Here is a 15113-nt window from a genome sequence, read left to right as displayed (position 1 = left end):
TGCTCTCTCCTGGCCAGGCTGCCCCTGCTTTGGGTGCTCTCTCCTGGCCAGGCTGCCCCTGCTTTGGGTGCTCTCTCCTGGCCAGGCTGCCCCTGCTTTGGGTGCTCTCTCCTGGCCAGGCTGCCCCTGCTTTGGGTGCTCTCTCCTGGCCAGGCTGCCCCTGCTTTGGGTGCTCTCAGACTCTCCTGAGGTTGAAATTGGCTTTTCATGATCTCAGAAGTCCTTTTGGGCAGTGTGTGTAAGGCAGAGCTGTGCAGGCACTGCCTGAGCAGTGATGATTTGCTTGTGCTCAGCAGCATTGTTGTAAGGGTTCCAGCAATGCTTTATGGCTTGGTGGGGAAACTCAACTGGAACAGTGCTCCTTTGCTGTGGAGGTTCACCTGGGGTGAAGGCAGAGGAGGTCCACCTGGAGCCCAGCCAGAGGAGGTCCATTTGGAGCCCAGTCAGAGGAGATCCATCTGGGGCAAAGCCAGAGGAGGTCCACCTGAAGCCCAGCCAGAGGAGGTCCACCTGGAGCCCATCCAGAGGAGGTCCACCTGGAGCCTGGCCTGAGGAGGTCTACCTGGAGTCCAGCCTGAGGAGGTCTACCTGGAGTCCAGCCTGAGGAGGTCCATTTGGAGCCCAGCCAGAGGAGGTCCATGGGAATGGTCAGGTCCATGCAAGTGTGAAGTAGAGCAGAAATCCACAGACAGTCTTGAAGCAGAGCTGAGTTCTGTCCCAGCTGTCAGATCCCTGTGCTGGCCTTCTCTGGAGCAGAGCCTTGTGTTGCCTTGCTCCAAGAGCTCACAGCCCCCACTCTGGCTGATGCTGCAGTTCATGTCTTGCACCCCCTGCAGTGCTGTTGGCCTTCAGGGTTCTCTTGCTGGAGGATTTTTTCCCCCTAGAAGGATGAGGTCTTGAAGATGAAGCTGGTGGGAACCCCAAAATCCTGAGTTTGAAGACTTAGAGACTGCTTCTGTGGCTTTAGTTTTTGGCTCCTGACTTTGTGTCTCTTTAGGAAGGTTTGTGTCTGGTCGAGGACCCTAAAATGAAGACCCTGAGGAGCAGCCACACTGCTGGGCTGCTGCTTTGTGCTTTCTCCCTCCCTTTGGTGCTTTCCCCTGTCCCTGTCACCATCCCAGCAGAGCTGAGGACAGCTGTGCTCAGAATTGCTGTCAATGCCACCTCCTGCAGTGTCACCTGTGGGCTGGGCATCAAGCTGGAGCAGCTGTGTGAGGTCACAGGTGCTGGAGAGAGGAGGAACTGCACCCTGCAGAGGTCCACCTGCCTGGCCAACTGGATGTGTGGCTTGCTCCACTTCACTGTCCCCATGGGCAAACCCTTCCAGCTCACCTGCCTGGCCTCAGATGTAGCTGGCTTTGGCACTGGAGCCTATAGATACAGGTGGAGGCTTGCCCCAGGCCTCATCACCACCAATAAGTTACTCTTCAAACCTTTCCACACCCCTGAGCCTGTCCTCAGGTTTTCCACTGCCAGAGAGGCTGATGCAGGCACTTACCAATGTGATGTGCAGATGTTGAAGAGCTTCCAGGTCGTCAAGAGGGTTTACTTTGGGGTCAGAGTGATCCAGGATGACTTAGCAGACCTGGACTTCGACAAATCCTTGACTTGGGAACAGAAGTTAGCAGCAAACAGGCAGGAAGGAACCGCAAAGAACAGCAGCCAGGAGGAGGTGCAGAGCCAGCAGCACTTCTGGCATGGGAAGTCTTTGGGGCTGTACTGGGTAGGGCTTGGATGTGGAGTGATAGGAGGGGTCTTGGTGAGCTTGGTGGCTGCCTGCCTCTGCAAGAAGGCTTTCAGGAGGAGAGCTGCAAAGCAATGAAGTGGATTTGATGCAGTTTCTGGCCTCTCTCTCTTTATTGGTGCAGAGTTTCAGGGAGATGTTTCTGATTGATTCATTTTCTTTTCCCCCTTCTTGTTTTCTTTTGTTCTGCCTGACAAAATTTGTTGCCAGATATTTTTCTTCAAGCTCCTGAGTCCTCTGGAGTCAGCACAGGGCTGGACAAACACAGCTTGAGTCTCAGTGGAGCAGGAAAAAGATGGAGCAAGGCACTTTACATCAAGGAAAACACTTTGGGGTGAGGGTGTTGGAGCCCTGGAGCAGGCTGCCCAGAGAGGCTGTGGAGTCTCCTCTGGAGATCTTCAGAACCTCCCTGAACTCATTCCTGGGTGACCTGTCCTAAGTGGTCCTGCTTTGCAAGGAGGTTGGACTCAATCTCTGCAGGTCACTTCCAACCCCTAACTTGCTGTGGTTCTATGATTGTGTTAAGGGATGGTTTGGAATGCTCCAGACTGGAGTTAAAGTGCTCCCTGCTCACTGACCACCTCGCTGTGCCCCTTGGATGGGTTTTTATTTCACCTCTAGGTGGTTGGGGTGGGGGCATTTAGCTAATGGTTTGAGATCCTTGTTCCTGTCTTGTTTCCTTCGAGTTCCACTGCCTTGCCAAGAGGTCTGTGGTGGTCTGCTGGAGAGCAGCCCTATGGAGAGGGAGCTGGGAGTGCTGGGGGAGAACATCCATGGGGCAGCAATGTGCCCTTGTGGCCAAGAGGGCCAATGGGATCCAGGGGGGCATGAAAAAGAGTGTGTCCAGCAGATCAAGGCTCTGCTCTGCCCTGATGAGACCTCATCTTGAGTACTGCCTTCAGGTTTGGGCTCCTCAGTTGCAGAGGGACAGGGATCTGCTGGAGAGGGTCCCAGGGAGGGCTATGAGGATGATGAGGGGAGTGGAGCAGTGCCTAAGGAGGAGAGGCTGAAGGGCTCTGGAGCTGCTTAGTCTGGAGAAGAGAAGACTCAGAGGGGATTGAATCAATGTCTGTAACTATCTGAGGGCTGGGGGTCAGGAGTTGGGGGCAGGCTCTGCTCACTGCTCCCTGGGATAGGACAAGCAGCAGTGGATGGAAGCTTTGATCACATTCTGTGCTTCTGTGCTCCCCAATCTCCCTGGGCAACCTGTGCCAGTCTCTCACCACCCTCACTGCAAACAACTTCTTCCTAACATCCACTTTCAATCTCCCCTCTGCCACTTTCAAACCCATTCCTCCTCCTCCTCTCATTCCCAGACCATGTCAATAGTCCCTCCCCAGCCCTCCTGCAGCCCCCTTCAGATCCTGCAAGGCCACTCCAAGGTCTCCTCCAAGCCTTCTCCTCTCCAGGCTGCACAGCTCCAACTCTCTCAGCCTGTGCTCACAGCAGAGCTGCTGCAGCCCTCTCAGCATCTTGGTGGCCTCCTCTGCACTGGCTCCAACACTTCCATGTCCTGCTTGTGCTGGGGGCTGCAGAACTGCCCCCAGGACTGCAGGTGGGGTGTGAGGAGAGCAGAGCCAAGGGGCAGAATCCCCTCCCTTGCCCTGTGCCCACACTGCTCTTGCTGCAGCCCAGCACAGGGTTGTGTCTGGGCTGCACTCACACTGCAGGCTCCTGTTGAGCTTTGCATCAGCCCAGACCCCCAGGGCCTGTTCCTCAGGGCTGCTCTCAGCCATTCCCCACCCAGCCTGGAGCTGTGCTTGGGATTGCACCCACCCAGCTGCAGGAACTTACACTTGGCCTTGTTGAATGCCATGAGGTTGGCCTGGGCACAGCTCTGCAGCCTGATCAGGTCCCTCTGCATGGCTCCCTGCCCTCTAACAAGTCGACTGTGCCACACAGCCTGGTGCCACCTGCAGACTTGCTGAGGGTGCACTGATTGCTCTGTCCATGGCACTGCCAAAGATGTTCCACAGCACTGAGGGGCACCACTTGGCACTGCTCTGCAGGTGGACATTTTTCCTAGGGTCCAAACTTGTGCTGCCTGCTGCTGGCCCTGAGAGTTAGGAAGCAATTAGTGAGGCAAGTGCTAAGGGCAGACAGATTGTGTGAGGGAGGAAGGCAATTTGCTAATGGCATTAGCACTTGGGAAGGAGGAGGGAAGAGCAGAATGGTGAGGCAGAGGCAGCTGCTGCAAGTGCTGTTGGCTGCTGAGGCTTAATTAAGTTGAGTAAGGAGATTGTCTTAACTGCTGCAACTTGAAAGGCAGCAGAGAGCAAAACAAACCCCATCTGCTGCCTTTGCACTGAGGAGGGGAGGAGCTGACTCTTCCATCCTCTCCATCTTCACCTGAGTGGCAATGCTTTGGGGTTGGAAGGGGCCTTGAAGATCATTTAGTTCCATCCTGTGCCTTTATATTCTCTCCAGAGGGTCTCCAATAAGCCCTTTCCTCTTGGTGCTCTAATAGCACTTAAAGTGGTCCATAAACACCTCCCTGGCCTTCCTCAGCTCATCCTCTGCTCTGTTTCTCACTCACCTGTGAAGATCTCTCCTCAAAGGAAGGTTTGGTTGGTTGCTTCCCTTTAGGCCAACCATCCTGGTGCCATAGAATTCACAGGACATAGAATGGGTTGGCTTGGAAGGGACCTTAAAGATCAGCCAGCTCCAGTCCCTGTCCAGGGACACCTCCACCCAGCCCAGGCTGCTCAAGACCTCATCCAACCTGGCCTTAACCATCTCCAGGGAGAGGACATCCACAGCCTCCCTGGGCAGCCTCCTCCAGTTTCTCCCCACCCTTACTCTAAAGATTTTCTTCCTCATCTCCAGTCTCAATCTCCTCTCTTCCAGCTTCAATCCATTCCCTCTCACCCTATGACTCCCAAGCCCTTGTTGAAAGTCCCTTCCCACCTCTCCTGTAGCCCCTTCAGGTACTGGAAGGCTACTCTAAGGTCTTCCCAGAGCCTTCTCCTCCTCTTCTTTGCCTTCTTCCTCTGGTTGCCTGCAGCAATTCAGGGCTCTGCTGGGGTTACATGGAAGAGCAATGACAGGACAAGGGGTGCTGAGTTTTGTAATGACAGGGCAAGGGGCAATGGCTTTAAACTTGAAGAGAGGAGACTGAAAGTGGATGTTAGGAAGAAGTTGTTTGCAGTGAGGGTGGTGGGAAGCTGGCACAGGTTGAGGGTGGTGAGAGACTGGCACAGGTTGAGGGTGGTGAGTCCCTGGCACAGGTTGCCCAGGGAGGTGTTCAGGACCAGGTTGGATGAGTCCTTGAGCAACCTGTTCCAGTTGGAGGTGTCCCTGCCTATGGCAAAGGGTTGGAACTAATGGTCCTTGAGGTCCCTTCCAACCTAAACCATTCTATGATTCCAACAGTGCAGCTCTGGGGCTGTTGTCTTCTTGTTCTCTCCTTTCCCCTTCACTTCTGCTGCTTCTCACCTGCTGCTTTTCCCCCCTCAGCCTCTGGCTCATTCATTCAGGATCTTGTCCACTGCAGGCATTCCCCAGGCCTCACACAGGAGGAAGGAAACCACCAGGAATGTGGTCATTGTCTTTAATGAGCTGTGGGTTTGTAGAACATCCTCCATGGTCAGGTACTTCAGAGCTTTTCTGGAGATCAAGAGGTTCAGGGAAGACCTTTTGGAACTCTCCAGCTCCCTGAAAGGAGGTTGGAGCCAGGTGGGAGTTGGTCTCCTCTCTCTAGGAACAGGTGATGGGACAAGAGGTAATGGGCCTCAAGTTGCAGCAGGGAAGGTTTAGGTTGGATGTGAGCAGAAACTTCTTCCTTGGAAGGGTTCTCAAAGAGTGGATGCAGCTGCTCAGGGAGGTGACTGAATCCTCATCCCTGGAGGTGTTATAAAGAGGCAGAGCTGTGCTGCTGAGGGCCATGGCTTAGCCCCAGCCTTGCTAGGGTCAGAGGATGGTTGGACTGGATGAGCTTAAAGGACTTTGCCAACCAAGATGATTTGGTGAGTGTGGAAAGGCAGCAGCTGGGCTGGTGAATGCCCCCTGTGGGGCTGCTCTGGAGGGTGCTGGCAGGAGGGACACTTGCCAAAGGAACCCCAGAGAGAGGTTCTGAGGCCCTAAAGAGGGAAATGTGATGATGATGATGATGATGGTTACAAAATGCAGGTGGCCACTGTCTGTGTGATGCACCTTGAGATCACAGACAGCCTCAGATCTCTTCCACACTCTGCTGCAAGCTGCTCTGCCAGTCAGCATTTTCCAAGTCCATGGGATGCTGCCCCTGGAAGCCAGGGATGTGCAGAGCTGCCTCTCCCCCTTCCTTCTGCTGCCTTTCCCCCAGCACAGACACGTTGAGCCGTGCTCCATTTGTCTCCTTGCTTGACACCAGCAGCAGCATTTAATGATGGAGAGCCCTTGTGTGGGGTGACCTGGGGTGGGACTCATCTCAGTCTTGGCTGCTCCCTGCTGGTTCCTTTAATGATGTTGCCCTCAGCTTCACAAAGGCCCTTTTGCAGCACAAATCCCTCAGCTCATTATGGCCCCAGCCTCGCCTGCAGCTCTGCAGAGCGTGGGGCAGAGGGGCAGGAGCCTGCCTGGGGTCTGAGCACAGCTGAGCCCAACCTCCTTGGGCCTTTTGTTGGATCCCCTTTGCCATCAGCAGCAGGGGCTGGGCAGTGACATATGGCAACCACTCTGATCACCTTAAACTGTGGCTCCTGAGGAGAGGAATAGAGGGAGGCTGCTTCCCTCTGCCCACCCTTCTGTCCTTTGGGGCTCAGAGAAGGTCACAGAATGGCTTGGGTTGGGCAGGACCTTCTTTGGTGTGAGGCTGCTGGAGCCTTGGAGCAGGCTGCCCAGAGAGATGGTGGAGTTCCCTCTAGAGAGCTTCCAGTGCTTCCCAGCCACTGTGCTCCTGGGCAAGCTGCTGTGGGTGCCCTGCTTTGGCATGGGGATTGGATGAGAGAGTCATTGGCCACTGGAATGGGCTGCCCGGGGAGGTGGTGGAGTCGCCGTCCCTGGAGCTGTTCAAGGCAGGACTGGACGTGGCACTTGGTGCCATGGTCTGGCCTTGAGCTCTGTGCTAAAGGGTTGGACTTGATGATCTGTGAGGTCTCTTCCAACCTTGGTGATACTGTGAGACTGTGATCTCCAGAGGTCCCTTCCCAACCCTCACCCTGCTGGGATCCTGGCACTAACTGAAGCTTGGCAGAGGAGTCCTGCTCCATGCATTGGAGCTCTTGCAGGGCTCTTTGCCTGTATGCAGCTGGCAGTCAGGACCAGCACAGTCCTGGGCAGTGCTGCTGGTTGCATTTAAAGGTGCACAGAAGTACTGCAGACTCCAGCAGCTGTCTAAAGTCTCTGCAGATCTTTATTGATGACCTGTGTGCTACTGTTGCCAACAGTGGCAGCAAGGGCAGGGTGCTCACAGCCTTTGCCATTTGGTTTGCTTAACAAATAAAGTAGTGAAGAGCAAGGATGCTGAGAAGGAAACTGCTCCACTGAGGTAGTGAAGCTGGATGAGAATCCTCACAGCAGAGGTGGTCTGTGGAGGGAGCAGGGAGCAGCTTTACAGGTTTAGGGCAGATGGGATTTAGCCCCCTCCAGGCACTATGCAAATGGGATGCTTGCTGTGATGCAGCTGAGTCCTTGGGGCAAGAGATGAGTGCCTCCTGCCCACACACACACACACACACCCCCTGCTTCATCTGTCCTGCTGCAAATGTGAGCTCCTCCTGCTTCAAACTACAGCTTGAGGCTGGGATTTTAGCCCAACCAACCTAAAACCAAAAGGGCAAACTTGGGTCTCTAAATTCAGTAGCATCAGGACGAAATGAGGGACCTGAGAGCTGCCTTCCAGCTCCTGCAGGGGTCCTGCAGGAAGGCTGCAGAGGGACTTTGCATGAGGGAGTCTAGAGACAAGCCAAGGGGGAAAATGGTTTGAAGCTGAGGGAGAGCAGGGTTAGACTGGAGCTGAGGAAGAAGCTCTTCAGTAAGAGGGTGGTGAGACTCTGGCACAGGCTGCCCAGGGAGGCTGTGGCTGCCTCCTGCTTGGGGGTGTTCAAGACCAGGCTGGATGAGACCTTGAGCAGCTGAGCAATGGGTGGAAGCTGCAGCACAGGAGGTTCCAGCTCAGCACAAGGGGCAACTTCCTTACTGGAAGGGTCCCAGAGCCCTGGCACAGGCTGCCCAGAGAGGTTGTGGAGTCTCCTTGTGTGGAGCCTTTCCAGGCCTGTCTGGAGGTGTTCCTGTGTGATCTATGTTAGATTGTGTGGTCCTGCTCTGGCAGGGGGTTGGACTGGATGATCTCTTTGGATCCCTTCCAACCCCTGACATCCTCTGAGCCTGTGCCAAGGGGCAGTGGGTGCAAGCTGGTTGATAAGAGATTCCATCTGAACACAAAAGGAAACTTTGAGGGTTACACTTCTCTGGAGCCATCCAAACCCTGCCTGGCCACATTCCTACTCTAGGTGATCCTGCTCTGGCAGGGGGGGTTGGACTCAATGATCTTTCGAGGTCCCTTCCAGTCTCTAACCTTCTGTCATCCTCTCCCTTCCAACCTGAGCCATTCTGTGGTGATTTCAAGGTAAGTAGGAATAAATGAGAGCTGGGAAGCTCCTCTCATTTGAGACTCTCCCACACTTCCAGCCTGGCTGCATGCCCCTTACAGCACCTTTGGTCAGGTTGGGGTTTATCTTCCCTGCTGACAAACGAGATGGACCCTGTGAAATTAGATGATTCCCCTTGGGGGAGCCCTGACAATGCTGAGAACAAAACCCAGCAACTGAACTCGTTCCCTCTGAGCTAATCCCTAAAGCAAATGCTCAAAGCAATTAAAATGAGGGAGCTCTTAATGAGACAGGAAAATGATTTGCAACTTAATGCAGCAGTGTGAAGCCAAGAAACTCCTTTCAGGTGGGGGGATCTTTCTCTCCCTTGGCCCTCCACATCTTTTTAAGCCCTGGGCTGTGTTTTAGGAAGCTCAAACTGACTTTACAGCAGGTTTCTTCCACATCTTTTTCTCCTGTTGGTGGCTCTGGCTGGGCTTTATGTGGGGTTTTGGTAGCCTGGGTAAGGTTGAGCTAATCTGATCTCCTCTTATGATCAGGTTCCTGCCTGGTGAATGTGGATGGAGTCTACCTGGGCTTCAGCAAAGCCTTTGACACAGTCTGCCACAACAAGCTCCTGGCCAAGCTGGCAGCTCATGGCTTGGACAGATTCACTCTGACAGGGCTGGATGGCAGAGCCCAGAGAGTGGTGGTGAATGGTGCCACATCCAGCTGGCAGCTGGCACTGTGGTGTGCCCCAGGGGTCAGTGCTGGGCACAGTCCTGTTCAATATCTTTACTGATGCTCTGGATCAGGGGATTGAGTCCAGCATCAGTAAGTTTGCAGATGACACCAAGCTAGGAGAAGCTGTGGAGCTGTTGGAGGGTAGCAGAGCCCTGCAGAGGGACCTGGCCAGGCTGGATGGGTGGGCAGAGGCCAAGGGGAGGAGATTGAACAAGGCCAAGTGCAGGGTTCTACACTTTGGCCACAACAACCCCAAGCAGCACTACAGGCTGGGGACACAGTGGCTGAGAGTAGCCAGGCAGAGAGGGAGCTGGCAGAGAGGAGCTGCAGAGGAGGCAGCAGTGCCCAGGTGGGCAGCAGAGCCAATGGCATCCTGGGCTGGCTCAGGAGCAGTGTGGGCAGCAGGACAAGGGAGGTTCTTGTGCCCCTGTGCTCAGCACTGCTCAGGCCACCCCTGGAGTGCTGTGTCCTGTTCTGGGCTCCTCTATTCAAGGGAGATGTTGAGGTGCTGGAAGGTGTTTGGAGAAGGGGAGCAAGGCTGGGGAGGGGCCTGGAGCAGAGCCCTGTGAGGAGAGGCTGAGGGAGCTGGGGAGGTGCAGCCTGCAGCAGAGGAGGCTCAGGGCAGAGCTCATTGCTGCCTGCAGCTGCCTGCAGGGAGGCTGTAGCCAGGTGGGGTTGGGCTCTGCTGCCAGGCAGCCAGGGACAGAAGAAGGGGACACAGCCTGAAGCTGTGCCAGGGCAGGTCTAGGCTGGATGTTGTTAGGAAGTTGTTGTCAGAGAGAGTGATTGGCACTGGAATGGGCTGCCCAGGGAGGTGGTGGAGTGGCTGTGGCTGGAGGTGTTGCAGCCAAGCCTGGCTGGGGCACTTAGTGCCATGGTCTGGTTGGTTGGGCAGGGCTGGGTGCTAGGTTGGGCTGGCTGAGCTTGGAGCTCTCTGCCACCCTGCTTGATTCTATGCTTCCCTGCTGGTATTCCCTTCCAACCCTGACTGATTCTCTGGTGCAGAACTGCCTCTCCCAACCAGCAGGTGCTCAGGAGCTTCTCCTTTTCCCTTCCCTTTTCTCCTCCCCAAACCAAAAGGAAAAGAAGCCAAAAAAAAAAATCAACAAAATCTCCTCCTCCCCCCCCAAAAAAAAAGGTAAATGTAAAGCCTGTAGGATATGGATCACTTTGAGCTTTGCACCTCACAGCAGGACAGGTTGATACAAACAGTGGGCTGGGGGCAGGGGGAGTGGATTTGGGGGGGAGATGTTGCAAGCTAGCAGCAGTGTTGTCCAAAACAAAGAAGCTTTTCTCCACCTAAGCTCTGCTTTTATCCATCTGCAGCATGGGGCAGAGGTCACATTTCTCTTGTGGCTTCATCTCCTTGGGCTGCTTGCTGCAGAATTTGGCTTGTGTTAGAGGAGGGGACCCCCCCCCACCTCCCCCCACCCCCCCCCATAATAATCCTGTCCCTTCATTTTGGCTGTGACTGGGGTTGGGATGGCACAGGCTGATCATTGTCAGATCTTCAGTCCCCATCCTCTTCCTTTCTCCTCTCCCACCCCCTTTCAAAGTCACTGTACAGATTGTTGTTGTTGTTGTTGTTTAAAAACCTCCTCCCCAAAAGAGTCAAATGGAGCAGTCTGGGGTTGGGTTTTTTTTTTTTAGGACATGGCTTCATAAGGCAGAAAACCTCCTGGAGACAGTGATGGTGGTGGTGGTGTTGGGGGCAGTTGCTTGCCAGAATCCCCTGTAGAATTCTTCTGCCTTCTACAGGTTGCTTTAAATAAAAAAGAAACAACAACAACAACAGCAAAAAAAAAAACCCAACCCCAAACCCCTGTGGAATTCAAGCCCCACACCTGGTATCAAAATCCTTCCAAGCCTTCCAAAACAACCCCCACCAGAAAGCTCTTTGTTTCTTCCTCCCTTCAAACGACCTCATCAGGTCATTTCCTCCCTCCTCCTCCTGCTGCTGTTGTTGTGGCTGGTGGGACTGACTTGAAGCTGTAGCAGCCAAGTGTTGAGTAGTTCCACCACTAGGTTTGGGAAGAAAGGTGTCCAGGAGTCCTCTGCTGTGTTGTTTTGCTGTCAGAGCTCCAGGTAGCTGATCAGGGTCACCATAAGTAGAGAGTTAGTTGTGATGATGACAATGTGGGGCACTGGTCTTGTCACAGAGTCTTCCACCATCATGCTTGTCCCTGAAAGAAAGGTTGGAGGTGAGGAGAAGTTGCTTGCCTCAAAGGGTGCTCAAGCATTGGAATAGTTTTGGGCTCCTCAGTCCAAGAAGGATGTTGAAAGGATGGAGGAGGTCCAGGGGAGGGTTTGAAGAACAGAGCTGGGGAGGAGCAGCTGAGGGAGATGCAGCCTGGAGAAGAGGAGGCTGAGGAGAGACCTCATTCTTTACAACTCCCTGAAAGAAGGTTGGAGCCAGGTGGGTGTTGTAATGAGAGGAGGAGGAGGAGGAGGAATGGGTTTGAAGTGGCAGAGAGAAGATTGAAAGTGGATGTTAGGAAGAAGTTGTTTGCAGTGAGGGTGGTGAGAGACTGGCAGAGGTTGAGGGTGGTGAGTCCCTGGCACAGGTTTCCCAGGGAGGTTGTGGAGCACAGAAGCACCCAATGTGATCAAAGATCAAAGATCACATTGGGTGCTTCTGTGCTCCACAACCTCCCTGGAGGTGTTCAGGACCAGGTTGGATGAGGCCCTGCTCTAGTGGGATGTGTCCCTGCCTATAGCAAGGGGTTGGAACTGGCTGAGCTTTGAGCTCCCTTCCAACCTAAACCATTCTGTGGCTGTTGGTCACTTCTCCCAAGTCAGAAGTGATAGGATGAGAGGAAATGACCCAAAATTGTGCCAGGGGAGCTTTAGGTTGGAGATCAGGGGAAAAAAAAATCTTGGCTGCAAGAGTGGTCAGGGATTGGCACAGGCTGCCCAGAGAGGTGGTGGAGTCCCCATCCCTAGAGGTGTTGGCATTTGGGGCCATGGTTTATTTGCCATGGTGGGGTTGGGTTGTTGGTTGGACTCAATGATCTTAAAGGTCTCTTTCAACCAAAGCAATTCTATGAGCCTGTGAGTGGGAAAGGAGCAGCTGTGTGGTGCAGACACAAGAAATAGAGTTGGGAGGGTTGGTAAAATGTTAGCTCTGGGTGCTTGTGTTGTGGTTGTCTGCCAGGAACACCTGTATCTGAAACAGGAATTTGGAGGTGGGCTCAGGAATGAGACAATCAAGCAGGCTGGAAGAGACCTCCAAGATCATCCAGTCCAACCTAGCACCCAGCCCTATCCAGCCAACTAGACCAGGAGAATGTCTCTGACTCAAAGAAACCTGTTGGGAGTTGGGTTTGAGGTGCCATAGGGTCTGGATTTCCCTCCTGCTGAGTGTGAGTTGGGAGATTGAGCTCAGCTGGAGAAGCTGAAGCTCAAAACTAGACAAAGGCAGCTCAGAGCCTGGGGAGAGGTTTGCTGCTGGAGAGGAGCACAGCAGAGGTTCCTTTGAGTGCTGTGTTCAGTTCTGGGCCCCCCAGTTTAGGAGGGACATTGAGATGCTTGAGTGTGTCCAGAGAAGGGCAACGAGGCTGGGGAGAGGCCTTGAGCACAGCCCTACGAGGAGAGGCTGAGGGAGCTGGGATTGGTTAGCCTGGAGAAGAGGAGGCTCAGGGCAGACCTCATTGCTGTCTGCAACTACCTGGGGGGAGGTTGTGGCCAGGAGGAGGTTGCTCTCTTCTCTCAGGTGGCCAGCACCAGAACAAGAGGACACAGCCTCAGGCTGTGCCAGGGGAGATTTAGGCTGGAGGTGAGGAGAAAGTTCTTCCCTGAGAGAGTCATTGGCCACTGGAATGGGCTGCCCGGGGAGGTGGTGGAGTCGCCGTCCCTGGAGCTGTTCAAGGCAGGACTGGATGTGGCACTTGGTGCCATGGTCTGGCCTTGAGCTCTGTGCTAAAGGGTTGGACTGGATGAGCTGTGAGGTCTCTTCCAACCTTGGTGATGCTGTGATGCTGTGATGCTGTGACGCTGTGATGCTGTGATGCTGTGATACTGTGATACTGTGAGTCAGCAGCACAAGAGCCAAAGAGTCTCAGCTGTGGGGTCCTGCAGGTGAGCTCCTGTGTCTCTGAGGTGGTTTGGCAGTGGCCTGAGGAGCAGCCTGAGGCTGGGGGGGTTGAGCAGGGGCTGTGCACAGGCAGGGGACCCACGTACCACTGTTCCGCAGGATGTGGACTTCTGCTGGGGTCCCGTCGCCCCCAGGCCCTGTCACCCTGATCTGGACAAAGGCATGAGTGAAGTCTTCAGGAACAGGGATGTCAATCTTGCTCTTGCTGGCCAGGTACAGTGTGGGGGCAGAGTGGGAATCCTGCCTGTAAAGCATCTGTTGGAAGAAGCTAATTTGAGCTGATGGTTCCCCGAGATGCCTTTAGGGGTCACCTCTAAGAGGAGGTCACCTGCATGCTGCCTGTACCTTGTACCCTGTGACTGCAGACTCATCTGCTTTGGCCACCACTGGGTCCCACTTGATGCTGACTGTAGACCCAGAAAAAGTCCAGGAGATGTTGCCAGGTGGCTTCTTTGGTGCTGAGAGACACAAAAGAAGACAAAGATTCAGTGAGAAGGTTGTGTTGGTCACAGCCATCTCCTGGGACACAGGGAAGCTTGAGGAGGGCAGATTTAGACTGGAGAGGAGGAAGAAATTCTTTAGAGTGAGGGTGGGGAGAGACTGGACCAGGTTGTAGATGTCCCCTCCCTGGAGGTGTTCAAGGTCTTGGAGCGACCTGGGCTAGTGGGAGGTGTCCCATGGCAGGGGGGGGTTGGAACTGGCTGATCTTTAAGGTCCCTTCCAAGCCAACCCATTCCATGCTCTATGAGTTCCATGGCACCAGGATGGTTGCTCTGAAGGGAAGCAACCAACCAAACCTTGCTTTGAGGAGAGATATTCTCAGGTGAGTGAGAAACAGAGCAGAGGAGGAGCTGAGGAAGGCCAGGGAAGTGTCTATGGACCACTTTAAGTGCCTGATGAGTTAGTTGCTCACTGGGGACCCTCTGGAGGATGCAGCCAGGGAACACAAAGTGCACACCAGAGGTGGGCAGGGCTCACTCACGTGGCTTGGTTGTGGTGACGTTGGTGGAGGGGCTGGGGGGGCCAGTTCCAGCCCGGTTGTAGGCTCTGACTGACACATGGTACTTTGTGTTGGGGCTTAGCCCTGTGACGTGAGCTGATGTCACCAGCCCTGCTGTTCTCACTCTGTCAGCTGCCTCCTCCTTGTCCCCATCCTTCCAGTACCGAATCTGAGTGGAGGAGAGAGAGGATGGCTTTAGTCAGGAGAGAGGCACCTGCGGGGACCACACTCAGCCCATCCCCAGCCAGCACTGGAGACCTTCTGCTGTCTGTGTCTTAGGAGAGAGGCACCTGCAGGGACCACACTCAGCCCATCCCCAGGCAGCACTGGAGACCTTCTGCTGTTTGTGTCTTGGTCAGGAGAGAGGCACCTGCAGGGACCCCACTCAGCCCATCCCCAGGCAGCACTGGAGACCTTCTGCTGTTTGTGTCTTGGTCAGGAGAGTGGCACCTGCAGGGACCCCACTCAGCCCATCCCCAGGCAGCACTGGAGACCTTCTGCTGTTTGTGTCTTGGTCAGGAGAGTGGCACCTGCAGGGACCCCACTCAGCCCATCCCCAGGCAGCACTGGAGACCTTCTGCTGTTTGTGTCTTAGGAGAGTGGCACCTGCAGGGACCACACTCAGCCCATCCCCAGGCAGCACTGGAGGCCTTCTGGTGTGTGTCTTTATGTGCCCAGGAATAAGGTCAGAGGCTGTGTGGGAAGGGGAGCAGCAAGAAAAGGATGTTTGCCTCTCACAAGCAGCAGTACTGACCCCACTGCAGCCTGCTGCTGTCCTTTACCCTCCCTCTTTGGAAACAGAAGGCTGCTTCCTTTCACCTCACTTAGCCTGGGGGAGTTTTCTCTGCTGGGCTCTCCAGTGCCTTACATCCCCGTGGCAGGCTCATACCTCGTAGCCCAGAAGCACTCCAGTCATGTCTCCCTGCTCCACGGGCTCCCAGGACACATCCATTTCTGAAGCCAGAACAGCCTTGGCCAGAACTCTGAAAGGAGCCACTTTAGGTTCTGAAGAGAGAAAAAGAA

At 54.6% G+C, this 15113-nt stretch overlaps 3 protein-coding genes across 7 annotated transcripts in view; 2 read left to right on the top strand and 1 right to left on the bottom strand.

Moving 5' to 3' along the window:
- RBBP5 (RB binding protein 5, histone lysine methyltransferase complex subunit) overlaps positions 1-15113 on the top strand; it is a 79785-nt gene that overhangs the window by 22388 nt on the left and 42284 nt on the right. The window lies entirely within an intron of this gene.
- TMEM81 (transmembrane protein 81) lies at positions 1028-1822 on the top strand. Its single transcript, XM_064173560.1, has one exon. It carries the CDS (start codon positions 1028-1030, stop codon positions 1820-1822), a length of 795 nt encoding a protein of 264 aa, XP_064029630.1.
- CNTN2 (contactin 2) overlaps positions 10152-15113 on the bottom strand; it is a 51150-nt gene continuing 46188 nt past the window's right edge. For all 3 annotated transcript variants that reach the window (XM_064173463.1, XM_064173464.1, XM_064173465.1), the window contains 5 exons: positions 14980-15095; positions 14073-14259; positions 13436-13548; positions 13177-13345; positions 10152-11180 (listed from right to left, as the gene is read on the bottom strand). In XM_064173463.1, the coding sequence (XP_064029533.1) occupies positions 11071-11180; positions 13177-13345; positions 13436-13548; positions 14073-14259; positions 14980-15095 (695 nt within the window). In that variant the 3' untranslated portion in view covers positions 10152-11070. The remainder of the gene's footprint in view (positions 11181-13176; positions 13346-13435; positions 13549-14072; positions 14260-14979; positions 15096-15113) is intronic.

This window comes from Pogoniulus pusillus, chromosome 39, assembly GCF_015220805.1.
Source record: "Pogoniulus pusillus isolate bPogPus1 chromosome 39, bPogPus1.pri, whole genome shotgun sequence".
NCBI lineage: Eukaryota > Metazoa > Chordata > Aves > Piciformes > Lybiidae > Pogoniulus > Pogoniulus pusillus.
Note: the sequence above shows the minus strand (reverse complement) of the source record. Positions and strands in the feature narration are given on the sequence as shown.